The 18,363-nt window shown below is 38.3% G+C and overlaps 1 protein-coding gene across 2 annotated transcripts; it reads left to right on the top strand.

Annotated features, from left to right (window-relative positions):
• The first annotated feature begins 461 nt into the window (after window positions 1-461).
• On the top strand, window positions 462-16,736 carry klhl15 (kelch-like family member 15). Of its 2 annotated transcripts, XM_035942152.2 has the most exons (10): window positions 679-731; window positions 2,768-2,855; window positions 3,651-3,759; window positions 4,700-4,838; window positions 6,518-6,706; window positions 6,788-7,012; window positions 8,322-8,483; window positions 9,819-10,028; window positions 10,523-10,713; window positions 11,332-16,736. In XM_035942152.2, the coding sequence occupies exons 3-10, from the start codon at window positions 3,740-3,742 to the stop codon at window positions 12,086-12,088; spliced, it is 1,893 nt and encodes a 630-aa protein (XP_035798045.1). In that variant the 5' UTR covers window positions 679-731; window positions 2,768-2,855; window positions 3,651-3,739; the 3' UTR covers window positions 12,089-16,736. The 2 variants fall into 2 exon arrangements, with proteins under 2 accessions (XP_023152331.1, XP_035798045.1); XM_023296563.3 differs by lacking the exon at window positions 3,651-3,759 and having other exon boundaries at window positions 462-731.
• The last annotated feature ends 1,627 nt before the right edge of the window (window positions 16,737-18,363 follow it).

Below are 18,363 nucleotides of genomic sequence, written 5' to 3'. Positions count from 1 at the left end.
TTTTTTTAAAATGCTATATACTATATAGAAGACTATAGGATGCGGTATCAGTTACTGCAAAAAAATTAATATGGGTTATTGGCAAAAAAAAGCCAATGTTGGACATCCCTGGTTCTTATTTACATGGACTGTTTATGAATTAATCGACTAAGCAGTGCATTAAAAACATAAGATTTGGGGTTTAATTATTTTTTTATATTTTTTGAGAGTTGGACAATATCGGCATATGGGTTATTGGCAAAAAAAGCCAATATCAGACATCCCTAGTTCTTATTTACATGGACTGTTTATGAATTAAACTACTCAGCAGTGCATTAAAAAAAAACGAAGATATGGCGTTGAATTATTTTTTTATGTTTTTTTGGTATATTATTTTAAACTTTTAGCAGTTTCTATGAATGATCTGTTGTATTTTCCTGTAGTATCGGTCCATCTGGCGGGTCGACCCTCTCCGCTGCGGCTCCTCTCCGCCCTTCAGTTCCGCCCAGAAGGGAAATGACGCCGGTGCAGAAGATGGCGGCCGCAGAGCCTGTGGATCTCTGAGGCTCGGTACCGTCACCTCGGAGCCGTGCGGGGGGTCTCTTCGTCTTGGCGGATGGACGGTACCGACACCATGGCAGTGCACCGCTGCCCGCCGCTCTCCTGATCCCGGAATCGAACCTGCAACTTCATGTCCGACGGAGCCAGAGCTGCCTGGTCCAAGAGGGGTTGTGGGGATTCGCACCGCCGAGGTGAGACGGCTGGATTTAGCCGCTGAGCTAACGCTGCTCCTCGGCGGAGCAGGTGTCGGACCAACCCCCGTAGCTCCTGTCACCGCAGCCGAGAGTCGTGACAGTTGATTTAACCGCCTGGTAGCTCACTGCGGAGCCAAATATTTCAGTTTTTAACGTTTTCCTCCTAGAAATCCTGTAAAGGAGCAGCTAGCATGTTGGGCTGTAGCACCAGAGCTGACAGGGAGCCGTCGGAGCTGCCTTTGTTTTGGGGCTTTAATCTCTTCATGTAGCTCACTTCTGTCTGATAAAAACTCAAGAAGCCGACATAGCCCGGCTGTCTAACCCGCTGCAGGGCTCCTCATGTCGGTGTAAAAGCAGTTTAACCCGCCGTTAGCCTCTCTGTAAAGATGTTAGCCTTTAGCATAGCTCTGCCCACCTTGTTGTCATGACTGTAAGGAAACACAAACACAAGTTTACAGCGAGGCTCTGACCCACAACTGAGGCTGTACGGTGACTAACAGCTGTTTAATAAGTTAGTTAGCAAGACTCTGAGCTGCTCTGGTTTTAATCTGTCAACCTGTTGTTGTTTTTCTGGTCAGTGATAGTCAGAGGAAACTACACCTCAATTCACACCAATATGGAGAGCTGTAGTCTGTTAGATATGTCCTGATTTCACCCAGAAGTAGTCACTTAACCTCACTTCAACTCTAGTAACTTAACTTCATATTTATTGTTTAATCCTTCCAGGTTGTGTGGACTAATATTGAAATGATTAAATGGTCAACTGACGGATTTGTTTGAGAAAAATCACCAAACAAGTTGATGGATTCATGGCTGTTGATCAAATATGACACCTGAAGCTCAAACAAAGAGGAATCGACTTACTAATGGGAAACTAGACAGTGATTTAAACTGATTTAGAGAGCTGATTTCACCCAGAAGTAGTCACTGAACCTCACTTCAACTCTCGTAACTTAACTTCCACATTAATGCTTTTACACCCAGAGGTTTTGCAGACTAATTTTTAAATTGTGAGATGGTCAACTGATGCATTTGTTAGAGGAACAAAATATCAAACAACAATTTGATGACACCTCGATTCACACTGATTTATAGAGCTGTAGTCTGTTAAATATGTTCTTATTTCACCCAGAAGTAGTCACTGAACCTCACCGAACCTCTAGTAACTGAACTTCCACTTTAATCCTTTTACATATAGAGGTTCTGGAGACTAATATTGAAATGATTAAATGGTCAACCGATGCACTTGTTAGAGGAAAAAAGTACCATACTACAATTTGACGGATTTCCTGGCTTTTGATGTAATAAAATAACTGAAGGTTGTTGTTATTCACAGCCTTGAGAACAGTCGTTTTACATTTCCCTGCCCACTCTGTATGAGTATTAAAGTACAGTACAAAGTGTTAAGTAATCGAAAATTAGATTATGGCAAATTTTAGGATAATTTATCAGCAAAAACTGTTGAATATTTACATTTTGCTGCTGTTTAAATGTGAGGATTTGTTAGTTTTCCTTGTGATAAATGAGGTTTTGGACCAAAAACGCACTTTTTAAAATGTGATTGTGACTTTTTTCACCCATTTTTTTCATTTTGTAGACAAAACAAACAACTAATCTGGAAGATAGTTCATTATAGTTGAGATATTGTGTTTTAATTTGCAATATAATGTGTTAAAATCAAGCTTCTGTCCTATAGATTGAAATCAATTTGAAACTTATTTCTTGTGTGACTGTCACATAAGTTTTTTTCACATTTCTGTTTAGAATTTGGAAGCAATTTCAGACCCTAAATGTTTAATTTCTTTAGACCTACCTCCAAAAAAATGACAGTATTAGTGTGAAACCTGTAAAAGAAAAGCAAAATGTGTTGTTTATTTTTAGTTTCTTGTCCCAGATGTGTTTTGTTGCTGATATTTGCTTTTCTGTGTATTTAGAAACAACCTGAGCTCTAATTCTTAAACTGCTTCTGATTGATCTGATGATCTTTTTGTTTTTTCCTCGTCTAATCCGTCTCTTTCTGCCTCTTCTGTTAGAACCAGGGAAACATAAACACAGGAAATGCGAGCGGCCCATTAGCGCTCAGCCGTCAAAGCCTGTGATTGTTCGCCCGGGCTCCAAAAGGTATGACTTTAACGCTCCGCAACGCCAAACACAAACAAACAAACTGCTTTCTGTCAGTCTAAAGCATCATGTGACTCCTCCTGACCGTCTGCTGCTTCAGCTCCTGTAGTTTAAGATTGAAAAGAGGTTAAAGGTTTAATCCTCTGAATGCAAAACCCCCAAAGTGCTGCAGTTTCCTCGTAAAAAAATCGTCAACTTTAGCTTACGCTGTGGAGCTGAGGTTGATTCAAAGTCGTATAAAGTCGGTAGTGGTAAATAATAGCCCTAACCTGAGAAAGAGTGGATATTTTAATTTTGTCTAAGTAGTAAAACTAACTTACTCTCAGGAAAAGAAGTAAAGTTTTGTAGCAGATGCATCTTTAAGTTTGACCCGCTTTTCTGTCCCACTCCTCTATCTAATGCCTTCACACAGTGTTTGGTTGTCAGATTAAATTAAACTAATTCCAGTTTATGACGATGTTGGTGTTTTAATTCAGTATTTTCACATCTGTCAGATACATTACGTTTCATCCCTCTTCACGAGTTGCAGCAAAGTCGATTAAAATTTGATAAAAAACTACAAGAAACTGGAATTAGCTTAATAACAGCTAATGTTTACTTCATAATGTTGGTAACCGGACTGATTTTCTCTGCCGTTCTGATTGTTTTGCCACATTTTGTTGACATAAACAATGCAGTCAGAAGTATGCGGACGGTTTGTGGTGCAGCTGCAGCCTGAGCGTTCGCATACTTATGGCCGTGTGACTGAAGATGTTCATGCTTTAATGTGGCGGTTGTGTTGGCTTTGTCGTCCAGGTGATTGACGCTCAGAAAAGGGACTTTGTTAGCATCCACTGGACACAAGGGGCACTGTCCTCTGATTGGCTCGGACAACCCCCTCTGACATGCCCGTGGCCAATCAGAGGTGAGTGCTGTGTGTGTTTACGTTCTCTATGAGTGATGATGTGTGTGTTTGTTTTCTTACTACACATGTGGTTCTGTGTGTTCTCAGTGAGGCTGTTCTTTGTACACATTTCTCTTCTTTCTCTTTTCTTTTCCCTCTGTCTGACGGTGTTTTTCCCCGGTGTGTTGGCGGACCGTACGGTGAGGAGTAACAGCAGAAGTGCTGAGCTTTTAACCCTCCTGTTGTCCTCATTTATGGGCACCAAAAAATATTGCTTCCTTGTCTGAAAAAAATCCAAAAATTCAAGAAAAGAAATTCCCCAAATTTCTGAAAATTTGCAAAACCTTCAGGAAGAAAATTCCAATAATTCCTTAAAAGTTTTATTTTTAAAAAATCTCCCAAATTTGACAAGAAAAATCTTGTAAATCTTTTCAAAAAATTTGTAAAAATCTTCCAAAAAAAAATCCTAAAAATATCTAAAGTGATTACATATATATCAGTAAAACTTCTAATATTTTCTTTATGAACATTCACATCAAAATCAACCAAAATCCGGCAAATTTTGCTGGATTTTGGTTGATTTTGATGTGAATGTTCTTAAGAATCATTTTTAACTTTTCTTTTTTCCACCAAAAAATGTTCAAAGATTTCCCAAAAATGTTGAAAATGTGGACATCAGAAGTTTCACTGTGAAAATATATATATTTTTCCACATTTTCAAACTTTAAACCGGGTCAATTTTGACCCGCAGGACGACATGAGGGTTAAATCTGAGTGTCCTGTCGAATGCCCTGCCTCTGACTTTCTGTTTTCAGCTGAGCTCTCACAACAAATCCTTTTCCTCTGAGAGGCGTTAACGTCTTTGTGCGTGCTGAGTTCATGTTTCGGTGTCCGTCCTTTATGTCGGTACCAAGGCGGCAGCAGCTCAGATTCCTGAACTCTCCCTCCCTCCTGCCTCCAGGTGTGTTATGTCGGGGGCGGATGTGGAGGTGTACCTGTCCCAGGTGCACGATGGGAGCGTGTCATCTGGCTTCCGGGCGCTGTATGAGGAGCGTCTGCTGCTGGATGTCACACTGTTGATAGAGGAACACCACTTCCAGGTACCAGAATAAAACACACAACATTAAAACCACCTACAGCTGCTGCCAGAACTGCTCTGATCATTGTCTGTAAACATGGGACTTCTACAGGGTCCTGTTACTGGATCCTTTGGGTCCACTGGTTCCTGGATGGGGTCTTCATGGATCCGGCTTGTACCAGTAAAAACTGTTAGTACAAAAATGTGATGTAATCTAGATTTGACCCATCTAAGCATGGAGGTTTTTGATCTGGAGCAGGTCTAAAGTGGTCCAGATGCAAAATAACGCACTAAAATCTCCATGGTTTTACATTCTAACACCAAAAAATAATGTCTTTCTATATCAAAAATGAGGTTTTATGGCGTCTTTAGCTGTTGTACGACAGTCTGTTCAAGAGTTGACCCATCTAAGCATAGAAGTTTTTGATCTGGATCTGAAGTAGTCCAGATGCAACACAATGCACTAAAATCTCCATGGTTTTACATTCTAACACCAAAAAATAATGTCTTTCTATATCAAAAATGAGGTTTTATGGCGTCTTTAGCTGTTGTACGACAGTCTGTTCAAGAGTTGACCCATCTAAGCATAGAAGTTTTTGATCTGGATCTGAAGTAGTCCAGATGCAACACAATGCACTAAAATCTCCATGTTTTTACATTTCTAAACAGAAAATAGTGGTTTTCCATATAAAAAAATTGTGTTTTATGGCGTCTTTAGCCGCTTTACGACAATCTATTCAAGATTTAACCCACCAAAGTTCGCTGGCTTTAATCTGGATCTGGTTTAATGTGGTCCAGACACAAAAAAACTCACTGAAACCTCCATGTTTTTACATTTTAATACCAAAAAATAATGGTTCTCCATGTCAAAAATTATGTTTTTGAAGTCTTTAGCTGTTGTACGACAATCTATTCAAGATTTGACCCACCTAAGCTCGCACTTTAAAATAAACACTTTGAAATACTTCTCAACACTATAAAATAAGTCCTAATACTAAGAAATACGTCTTAATACTATAAAATAAATGCTATAGCATACTTCTTAACTCAATAAAATACGCCTTAACACTATAAAATAAGTCTTAATACTATAGAGTATGTCTTAAAACTACAAAATATATGCTATGAAATACTTCATAACACAATAAAATGCACTTTAACACTATAAATACATATTAATACTATGAAATTAACACTATAAAATATGTCTTAACACTATACAATACATCTTAAAATTATTTTTAAAAGTATAAACGCTGAAATATACGTTTTAATATTCTAAAATACATCTTAAAACTAAAATAAACATTATAAAATACGTCTTAATGCTATAAATTACATCTTAGAACTATAAAATACATCTTAATACTATAAAATACTTCTTATTGCTATAATATATGCCTTCATACTGTAAAATAAACACTTTAAAATTATTCCTAACTCTATAAAGTACTCCTTAACACTGTAAATACATCTTAATACTATGAAATAAACACTATACAATTCATCTTGACACTATGAAATGTATCTTAACAGTATAAAATACATCTGAACACTATAAAATGCATCTGAATACTATAAAATAAACACTATAATATACGTCTTATTACTATAAAATAAACACTTTAAAATCCGTCTTCACACTCTAAAATATGCTGTGTTTTAATCCCCGCCTGCCTGGTGTCTTCCTCCCTCCTCCAGGCCCACAAGGCGCTCCTGGCCACCCAGAGCGACTACTTCCGGGTCATGTTCACGGCAGACATGAGGGAGCGGGATCAGGACAAGATCCACATGAAGGGGCTGACGGCCGCCGGCTTCGGCCACATCCTGCGCTTCATGTACTACGGCTCCCTGGAGCTCAGCATGCCCACCGTCCAGGAGATCCTGCAGGTAACTGAGCCGCCTTATGTGAACGTCTGTGTTTGAACCGGAGCCGACGCGGAAACCCTCACCTCTCGCCGTCCCTCGCAGGCGGCCATGTACGTCCAGCTGACAGAGGCGGTGGAGTTCTGCTGCTCCTTCCTGCTCGCCAAGATCTGCCTGGAGAACTGCGCCGAGGTCATGCGCCTCCTGGAGGACTTCAGCGTGGGCGTGGAGGGCGTCCAGGAGCAGCTCGACAACTTCCTGCTCGACAACTTCGTCCCCCTCATGAGCCGAGCAGACTTTCTGTCCTACCTCAGCCTGGAAAGACTGCAGGTTGGTCTGGGCAGATTGATGGATTTATAAATACACTCACACAGCCTGTGTTCAGGCTGTCCAACACTTTAGTCTGTTCGTCAACATCTTTGTCTGATTTACTGGAATTAGTGTAAGACACTGAGATGAGATGAGATCAGATAACATATAATGAGATGAGAAAGCATGAGATAAGATGGGATGAGATAAGATAAAAATAAAATGAGATGAAATGAGATGAAAGAAGATAAGATGAGATAAGATGCAATGAGAGAAAATAAAATAGTAAGAGATAAGATGAAATGATGTAAGATAAGATACGATCAGATGAGATGGGATAAGATGAGATAAAATAAGATGATATAAGATGAGCTAAAATAAAAAGTGATAAGTTAAAATAAGATACAATGAGATAACATAAATACGAAAATAAGATTTGATAGGATAAAATAAGATGAGATAAGATACAGTTAGATTAAATAAGATGACAAAAGATGAGATAAAATGAAATGAGTTAAGATGAGATAAGATGAGCTGGGATGGGATGAGATGATGTAAGATAAGAAAATAAAATTAGATAGGATAAAATAAGATGAGATAAGATATGATACAATGAGGAAAAAAATGAGACTGAGATGAGATGATATAAGATGGGACAAGATAAGATAAAATGAGATGAGATTAAATGAGATAAGATAAGATGGGATATGGGATGAGATAAGGTAGAATAAGATGAGATAAGATACGATGAGATGATTATAAATAAGAAAATGAAATGAGATAAAATTAGATAAGATACAATGAGATAAAATGAGATCAGATACGATGATATAAATAAGAAAATGAGATGAGATAAAATGAGATAAGAAGATACAATGACATAAAATGAGATAAGATACGATGAGATAAAATAATGAGAGAAGACAACATGAAATAAAGTAAGATAAGATGACGAGATGAGATAAAATAAGAACAAAAACATAAAATAATGTGAAACGAGGTAAGATGAGATGAGCCTTTATTAATCCCACGGTGCGGAAATTTGCAGTTTTACAGCAGCAAAGTCAGACAGATGCAAACATTTAGCAAACAGAAATCAAAATATACATGAGTACTCATTATAGAAATGACAGTATTACACATGTCAACGTTATTACACAGATTCTTTCATGAATAGAAACACTGTTTATCAGCTTTGTGTGGAACATATTTAGACTGATGGGAGGTACAAATGAAGCTTCACTCAGAGGGAAAAGTAAAACCAAAGCTCAGTGAGATGCAGATAAACCGTCTTCCAGTCTCACTTCCAGTTTTTCTTCTTCTGGACCAGGCGTACCTGAACAGCGACGCTCTGAGCCGCTTCCCAGAAATCGAGCTGTACGAAGCCGTGCAGGCGTGGCTGCGACACGACCGACGACGCTGGAGGCACACGGACACCATCGTACAGTCCATCCGCTTCTGCCTCATGACGCCCGCCAACATCTTCGAGAAGGTGAGTCCACGATACACTTGGACTGTTTGTTGATTTAATAGGTAGACAGTCAAAACTAAATCTCTCTGATGTCAGTGGAGCTTGACAACCAGTACTTCTACCATCTGTATGCTTGGGTTCACCTTCAAAACATTTAAAAGCAACAATATAACATTCATAAAGTGACCATAAAACATTTTAAAAGAAAGCAATTAAATTCGAAGAACTTAAATTGTCCCCTGGGGGTAATTTAAGGATATATAAATGTATAGAGTATATAAATAAAAGGGTAAATAAAACATTAGAAAAGACAAAAACTATTGAAAAAGCAACAATAAAACATTAGAAATAACAATAAAGTATTAGAAAAGGCTGTAAATATTTAAAAAGCAGCAATAAAACATTAAAACGTGACCATGAAACATGAAGAAAGCAAGCATATGACATAAAGACTAATTCAATTCTATTAAAAAAAAGTCCCTTGGGGGCAATTTAAGGGTATGTAAATGTATAAAGTATATAAATGTAAGGTTAAATAAAACATTAGAAAAGACAAAAAACACTGAAAAAGCCGCAATAAAACATTAGAAAAGAGAAAAAAACATTTGAAAAGAGTGTAAATATTAAAAAAACTAACAATAAAACTTTAGGGAAGAGCATAGTTATTTAATAAGCAGCAATAAAACATTAAAAAAGAAAGTAAGACTTCAGAAAAAGACAATAAAACATTAGAAAAAATAAATAAAACTTCACAAAAAGACAATGAAACATGATAAAAAGCAAGAGACAATAAACATTAGAAGAGGCTGTACATATTAAAAAAGCAATGATAAAACTTTAGAAAAGTCAAAAAAACATTTAAAAGCAACAATAAAACACTAATAAACACAATAAACATTATAAAAGCAATAAAAAAACAAACATTTAAAAATCAATAAAACATTAAAAAGCAACAATGAAACACTGAAAAAGACCATGAATGGAAAAAAGCAATAAAACATTAGAAAAGACAATAAAACATTAAAAAAGCAACATTTAAAACAAAAAAAGTGACAGTAAGACATTTAAAATACAATATAGCTTGACAACAAATAACAAAAGAAATAAAATATTTTATTATATAAATAAACATTTACAAAAAAGAAGCAGAATTTAAAACAAAAAAGCAAAACTAAGGCATTAAAAAGACTATAAGTTGACAAAAGACAATAAAACAAACCACAGAACATTAAAAAGACCATTAACAGTTAAAACAGCACCAATAAAACATAAATTCCCCATAATGTCTCACTGTTTGTAGAACACTGTGTAGAACAGACGTTTTACCTCCAGGTTTTTTCTTCCTTCCTGCTGCAGGTGAAGACATCAGAGTTCTACCGCTACTCCAGACAGCTGAGGCAGGAGGTGGACCAGGCACTCAGCTACTTCCACGATGTCAACCAGCAGCCTCTGGTGGAAACCCGCTCCAACCGTATCCGCTCGGTCCGACCGCAGACCGCCGTCTTCAGGGGGATGATCGGCCACAGCATGGTCAACAGCAAGATCCTGCTGCTGCAGCGACCCAAGGTGGACCAATCAGTTTTAGATTCAGTTTTAGTTTCATCACTGCTCCTGAATCTGCTCTAATCTGAACACAAATGTTAGTATTTGTTGTAAAATGTGAGGCTTTGGTGTTTTTCTTTGGAAAAGCTAATGGGAAAATCTTTGGATCTTAACCCTCCCGTTGTCCTCATTTACGGGCACCAAAAAATATTGTTTCCTTGTCTGGAAATAATCCAAAAATTCTGCAAAAAATCCCCCAAATTTGGCAAGAAAATTCTTGTGAATACTTTCAAAAAATGAGTAAAAATCTTCCAAAAAAATCCTAAAAATATCAAAGTGATTCCATATATATCAGTAAAACTTCTAATATTTTCTTTAAGAACATTCGCAAAAAAATCAACCAATTCCCGATTTCTGACTGATAAATGGTGCCATTTTGGTGTTTTTGCCTTTCCAATCCAGGTTATTTTGATTGACTAGCGTGCTGTCACTAACTGGTGCTAACTGGTGTCTCTCAGGTGTGGTGGGAGCTGGAGGGCCCTCAGGTGCCTCTGCGACCCGACTGCCTCGCCATCGTCAACAACTTTGCCTTCCTGCTGGGCGGAGAGGAGCTCGGACCCGACGGGGAGTTTCACGCCTCCTCCAAAGTCTACCGCTACGACCCCCGGCAGAACTCGTGGCTACGCATGGCGGACATGTCTGTTCCCAGGTTAGAGCGTCCAGAGCTTCTACCTTCAACAGTTCTGACTAGGGATTGACTGATGGGGGGTTCCAGGGCCAGTGTTGAGTATTGATAATCAGGAAAGGCAGATAACTGGTATTTGGAACAGTTTGTTTTCACTTTTCTGTCACTTTTATTGCCCACTACGGTCCAGATCTTGAAACATTGTTAATTATTGTTTTATAGACTCTGTTTCAGGTTAATCTGTGGCTGCCTTCTAGCTTAGCCGCTAGCCGTTAGCATAGCATTAGTCATTGTAAGAGAAGCTAATTTCCTGGTTTGTGTTTTTTGTAAAGTGTTTGCTTAGAGACATTTCTGAGACCACAGAGTGAAACAGACAAAGAAAAAAGGCTGTATCAGACCTGTAGTAGCGCATTTAATTTATCAATAATCAGCCTATAACAATAACGATACAAATTATCAGAAACATGCCAAATATCAGCCATGCTAATCAGTCCATCCCTAGTTCTTGCAATGTTTCTTTTTCTTCTTCTGTGATCTTTTCTGTGTATTCATGTCACGTTACGTTAATCTGAAGGTGATGTTTCAGACGCTCTCCGACCTTCTACTGATTAATTATTCATTCATGGTGTTTGTTGTTTGCAGGTCAGAGTTTGCTGTCGGTGTCATCGGTAAGTTTATTTATGCGGTGGCGGGCCGCACGCGAGACGAGACCTTCTACTCCACGGAGCGCTACGACATCACGGAGGACCGCTGGGAGTTCGTGGACCCATACCCCGTCAACAAGTACGGCCATGAGGGGACGGTTCTGAACGGTAAACTGTACATCACAGGCGGCATCACGTCCTCCTCCACCTCCAAACAGGTGTGTGTGTTCGACCCGGGGCGGGAGGCCGGAGGCGGTGGCAGTGGGAGCTCGGGCGGATCGGACTCTCACAGAACACGTGCCGGCCGAAACCCGCTGCTTCCCGGAACCCACGCCAGCTGCTGGGAGAACAAATCCAAAATGAACTACGCACGCTGCTTCCACAAGATGATCTCCCACAACGGGAAGCTGTACGTGTTCGGAGGCGTGTGCGTGATCCTGCGGGCATCCTTCGAGTCGCAGGGCTGCCCGTCCACAGAGGTGTACGACCCGGAGACCGACGAGTGGACCATCCTGGCCTCCATGCCCATCGGCCGCAGCGGCCACGGGGTGGCGGTGTTGGACAGGCAGATCATGGTGCTGGGCGGCCTGTGTTACAACGGCCACTACAGTGACTCCATCCTCACCTTCGACCCCGACGAGAACAAGTGGAAGGAGGACGAGTATCCCAGGATGCCTTGCAAACTGGACGGTCTGCAAGTGTGCAGTCTGCACTTCCCAGAGTATGTGCTAGAGCACGTGAGACGCTGCAGCTGAGGTCTGCTGCAACACGCCTCCTTTTCTACAGCTGGGAATGCACTGTTCAGAGACCGAGGTCTCCGCTGGGGGTTCAGGTGTTCACAGGTGGGAGACTCTGAGGCTTTTAACCTAGAGACCAGCACTTCCCTTCAGGTGAGGGAGATGTGGCCGTAGAGTTGCTCTTCCTAATGAAGGCAATGGCGGCACTTTAACGGTCAGCTTGAACATTTTCAGAATTAGCTTTCTCAGAAAATCAAGGAAAAATAATAATGGAGAGGAGAAAAAAAGGTTTCATTCTGCCGGTTTCTGTTCGGACTGTGGTCGGTTTCCTGTTCTACTACTCACCTACTGTATCTAGGCTGTTCAGTCAGGCCGAATGCAGAAACGCACTGGAAGCGTCACATTCATCCGATAATTGAGACTCACCTGCATCACACATCTTACTCCAGTGAGGTTCCTTCTTAAGGCTTCACCTTTACAGATCCTGTGTATCTCTACCCAAGTTGCTCTTGTTGAGGAATAGATTAGTAAAAGTCAAAATGCCCTCTAAGATATATAACAGCAAGCTTACAATCAGGTATATAAACAGAATATAACACTATATACGGTAGTGTAGTTCACTTTATAGCCTCTCTGAGTGTACGAAGCCAACTGTAGAGACCAATAAACAGATATTATGGCGAAGTTCCAGATGCTGCTGATGCTTCCATCTGCTTCCAGCTGTCAACTGTCACATTATAAATTCATGAATTCAGTTCCCGCTTCCAGTGCGTTCCAGCTTTTAGTCTGATAATTCTGCTCTTTCCTTCCAGATATGCACCAAACTGTGCTCATGTTGGTACAACAAAGCATCAGCGAGTCTTTCTGTGCCCCGCCATCCCTCCTCATACTCACACTTTCAGAGGAAATGTTTGTGTGTTTGGGTTCATTCTTCGTTTACTAAACCGGCGACGACGTTCGACTTCACAGTTTAGGAAACAAGGGTCTTCATTTCAGAGCAGCAGTGCTTCACTCGGCCTCGTCTACATTCCCTGCACTTTATTGGTTGTGATTGTGTCTAGATGCACAGTTTAACAGCTTCCACCCTCCCAGCAGCCCCAGTATTACAACACGCTGTACCACTGGAGACTTTCCACAGTGTCTGAAATCAACTTTCTGGTGGATAAACTATTAAATAACCAACGAGTTTAAACATTAGGAAACACTGGACCTCATGCAAGAACTTTTTTACACTCCAATGATAATAGAGCACCTGAAAGGTTTAGAACATATTAATATTACAGCTGTACTCTGACAGAAATAAATATGTAAAGGTTTGATGTAAACCTAAGAGCTGTTACCACACAAGCACTGAGGAAAAAAAAGATGATTTTCATGCTGGACAACAGTCTTAAACTGATCTTATCCAAAAAACCATTGCCATAAAACCCACACATGATCTAAAAATGCAGATACCACACTGCTTTTGGATAATCGTGTACCAGCAAACTGTTTCCTCCTCAGCTTTCTGATCCATTTCAACCAGCTCGTTGAAGAAAATTTACTTTACAGTCCACAGCTTGAAGGAATAACGTGGTTGTAGAACTTTATGTCTCAGAACTAGTTAGCAGACTTTTAGCTACTTTTATTTCTTCTCCATTATGAACAGACTGAGCTGATGCCTTATTTATGAATAATAAAAATTAAATTAATAGTCAAAATGTTTATCAGTTTATTAAAATTGACTTTTTTTCATTTGCCAATAACAAGTGAGGAAGAACCAAAAACTAAAGTTGACTTTAGCTTTAGCTAAGGCTAGCTGCTGCTATCTCAATAGCTAGCTTTCACTTGATGTAGCTTTCATAGTTTAGCCTTTTTTCTGTGGCAGAGTACAGTAAATGTGCAGATGAGTTACAAATTAATAGATCAAAATACGTGATTTAAAGATAATTTAACCACTAAATCACATAAGTCACAAGAGGCAAAAAATGAGATGGCAGCTGCTGAGATCTGTTAAGCTAGCTAGCGTTAGCAGACATTTAGCTACTTTTCTTTCTTCAGTTGTATAATAAAATTCAGCTGCGGCCTTATTTATGTGAAAAACAGACTGAATAACCAAAATGTTTGTCAGTTAAGGGAAAATCTAAACTTCACATCAGCTTTAGCTAAGGCTAGCCACAGCAGCTAGCCTTCACTTTATATAGCTTTAAGAGTTGAGCTGTGTACTTAGCTTTCTTTTTATTTCAGAGATTGTGGCAAAAGTACAGATTAGTTACAGTTTTATGCATTAAAATTTGTGGTGTGAAGACATTTCACAACAAGAATAACATAAAAGTCACAAAAAGTAAATGGCAGCTAATGGGGAAATCTGAGCTTTAGGTTCAGCTAAGGCTAGCTATGGCTAACTCAGAAGCTAGTTTTCCTTTGAAACAGGCTTCTGACTGGAGTTGTGTAGTAGAAGTACACATACTGCTTTTTGTGTTTTGAGTGTATGCAAATTTAACATGCCATTTTTGTGAAAATAAATTAAACATGATTTATTTTCTATAGCACCATAGATGTCAGAAATAGAGCTCAGATTTGCTACAACATAACAATAAAACATCATAAAACCTTACAGTAAATCATTCAGCAATGATGAAGAACATAGTATGAATGCTGCACTGCTTTTGTGATGATTCTATATTTGGTTTTAGCTCATTTTTGTATCACATTTAATCTGCAAATTCATTCAAATTGTCGTTATTTAAAACTAGACAAGTCTGAACCACTCGTCTTTATAAAAATAGTCACTTGTATGCATCTGTTCACATTATAGGTTCTTGCTTGAGGTCTGTTGTTTGTTTATGTCTCAGCTTGTTTACATATTTCACATGATAAATTTAATCTACTATCAGTGGAGCTCAAACCTCTCAGCTGTGAATGACTCTAGAAAAACAACCGGCCAGTGTTGAAAGGATTTCTGTCACTAAAGCTGAGCAGTTATAGCATCTCTGTGTTTATTTCAGACACTGCAAAGTCCCTAAAAGTGCCGTTTTCCAACAGATTCCAGCTCTCTGGGTGTCGTAAGTTGCACGTCTCAGCAGTCAGTGATCCTGCAGCCCAGCAAGCCGAGCTCAATGACCAACTCCGTGTTTCTGTCGTATTTATTTTTTCTCATGAGCCAACTGTGAAAAGGGCTAGAGCACATACTGATGCAGTTCCATCTGCCAGCTGCGTATTTAAGTTATTTATTTTCCGAGGTGTTGCTTCTCACCGAGCTATGCAGTAACAGTTAGTAGGATTATTTATTATGACCAGATTTTCATGGTGGTGTTTTCAGACTGTCCTGTTTCCTTGTTTCGTTCCTCTCCACCCCAGCAGCTCTGCAGCGTGGCTCGTGAATGGAGGCTTTGTTCGATTAAAATCAGCAGGCAGAGAGTTGAAAGGCATCGACTTTAGACAGGGCTTACAGCTCAGCAGGTACATTTTCATTTAAGATTACTGTCCATTTGCTCCAGTCTGCAGAAATTCTTCATCTTCCTGTATGCAAATTCTCATTCAGCAGGGTTTAAAATGCGACACGTGTTTGGTAGATCATCTGAGCTGCAGCTTTCATGCGATGCCACTTGGGTTTTGTGGAAATCTTCTCCCGCTTCCTTGCCTCTACATCCGTGTGTCAGATTTCTAAATCATATTCAGAAAGAGGACAATACTTGAAAGATGTTATGGCATTTAAGAATTCCTTTCCAAAGTCTAGTGTGATGATTATTTGCAAAGAAAAACGGCTAATCCTCACATCTGACAAGCTGAAACCAGCAAATGTTTAGCATTTTTGCTTGAAAATGTAATTTGTATTATTCCCATCATCTACTAGATTAATCAGCACATTTTTGCAGCTAAAGTGTTGCTGCTACGTCACATTTTACAAAATTTTTCAGCTCTGATTTAATTAAACAAAGCAAAGTAAACTTTTTTCTTTAAAAGCTGAACTTTACCCAAAATTTCAACACTTTTAGGGTTGAAATATGTCCAGTTTTTTGCTTGAAAAATGCATTAACTTAATTTCTTCCCATCAGTTAATTAATCAGCTAATCCTTGCAGCTAAAGGGTTGCTGCTACATCTCATATATATCTCACAATATTTTGCAGCTCAAAGCTAATCCACCTGAAACTCAGCCTAAAGTAGAGGTTTTTCTGCTTTCAACCTCTACTTTCCCCCAAATTTCAACACTTTTATAGCTCAGATATGTGCAGTTTTTAGGTTAGAACGTCTTCTTTCACTTTCCTTCATCCACGCTGTCAGAGGCAGGTCTGTTCAGGGGAAACGAGCATCTTTACCTCCTCGTCTGCTGTGTGTCGCTGCAGCCGATATTATGAACATCACATTTTCCGCTCGCTGCTCCTCCTCATCCTCATGTCGCCGTTTGAAGAAGAAACTTGTAACCGATGAAGTCCTACTGTCCCGATCTGAGGCCCGTCAGTCCAGTCATAGCGCAGCGTCCTTTAGTCCACCAGTCTTCAGTCTGTCAGTAGGAAAACAGAATAGAGGATTTTAAAAAAAGAAGAAAACATACCTTGCTACAACGACTGTATCTGAAAAAGAAAGTAAAATCAGATTAACATATCTTATAATCTGAGTAGGAACTCTTTGGAAACGATTTGTAACTTCTTTCCAGAAATAAATGTTCATATTGGTCGACTTTCAGCTCCTGCCTCGGTTGTTTTCTATCTGTGTCTTTTACGTCTGTTAGTCTCAGGATTTATTTACAGTTATTGGTGCATAAAGATGTTAAACTTAATATTTAATTTAGTCAAGTAAATTTGCATAAATGTAATTGTTGAATTTTATTTTTAGTATTGAATATACAAATTAATAAAATAAATATCTTAGATTTTTGTACTAAATATTTAATTTAGTGAGGTAAGGTTTTAATTTATTTTAGTCAGGTAAATTTGCATAAATAATAATATTGAAGAATCTTATTTTTTAGAGAATATTATGTAAACTTGTTTGGTAAATTTTTATAAGAAATGAAACTGTAGAGCCTTAACCTTAATGTTTAATATAGTCAGATACATGTGTGTTTTATGTTTTATTATAAGGACTTCACTGTAATATTTAAATTAGTCATGTAAATTTGCATGAATAGTGATATTGTAGATTTTATTTTTATTTTTTATTATTTAAACTTGAGTATATTTATATAATGAATGTTTTTGTATTGTCTTAACCATAATATTTATCTTAGTCAGGTGAATTGGTATTTTATGTAATATTTTTCAGTCTTATCTTAATATTAATTCTTAATTTAGTCAAGTAAATTAGCATAAATAGTATTATTGTAGGGCCTTCACCTTAATGTTTAATTTAGTCAGATAAACGTGTGTTTTATTTATTATTATAGGGGCTTTAATATTTCAATTGTAAATTGGTAAATTTGCATAATTAATAAAATGGTAATGTCTTAACTTTGATATTTTATTTAGATTAGTTTATAGGAAATATCGTGTATTTCTATAAATTTTACCTTGATATTTAAACTAATCAGGTAAATTTGCATAAATAATATTGTAGACTCTTATTTTTATTATTTAAACTTGTTTGGTAAATTTGTCTAATAAATAATATTGTAGGTTCTAAACTAATATTTACTTTAGTCAGGTGAATTTATATTTTATGTAACATTTTTTAGGTCCAGTCTTAAAATTAATTATTAATTTTGTCAAGTAAATTTCCATAAATAATAATAATGTAGGGCTTTGACCTTAGTATTTAATTTAGTCAGATAAGTTAATATAGTAAATATAGGGTGCTGACCTAAATATATAATTTGGGTTAATTCATTTTTGATATATTGCAGAGTTTTACCTTAATGTAATTTATTCAGGCAGATTTATATGATATATAATTAGCCCAGTGGTTCTTAACCTGGGTTCGATCGAACCCTAGGGGTTCGGTGAGTCAGTCTCAGGGGTTCGACGGCGGTCAAGACACAGTCGACTCATATGATTGGTGATGACACGCCCTGCTTGGCCATCACTGGCTGCAGGTGATCACGCTACGTTGCTTGGTCAATCTGTGCTGCAGAGAATTTGGTGCGCTCAGTAATCGACTTGTGACTGTCGTGGTGGTACGTCGTGTGATTTCTTTCTTAATATTTTAATCCATACTAACTATGTTGAGCAAAAAAAGAAAGTGGTCGTACGAATATGTACAACATGGATTCACATGTATAACAGAACGTGATGGGAGTCAGCGTCCATTCTGCATGATTTGCAATGCCAAGTTAAGCAATTCTAGTCTAGCACCAGCAAAACTAAAGGAACACTTC

This window comes from Amphiprion ocellaris, chromosome 22 (assembly GCF_022539595.1).
Source record: "Amphiprion ocellaris isolate individual 3 ecotype Okinawa chromosome 22, ASM2253959v1, whole genome shotgun sequence".
In the NCBI taxonomy this organism is placed as follows: Eukaryota; Metazoa; Chordata; class Actinopteri; family Pomacentridae; genus Amphiprion; species Amphiprion ocellaris.
This window is presented reverse-complemented; position numbering and strand designations above follow the sequence as displayed.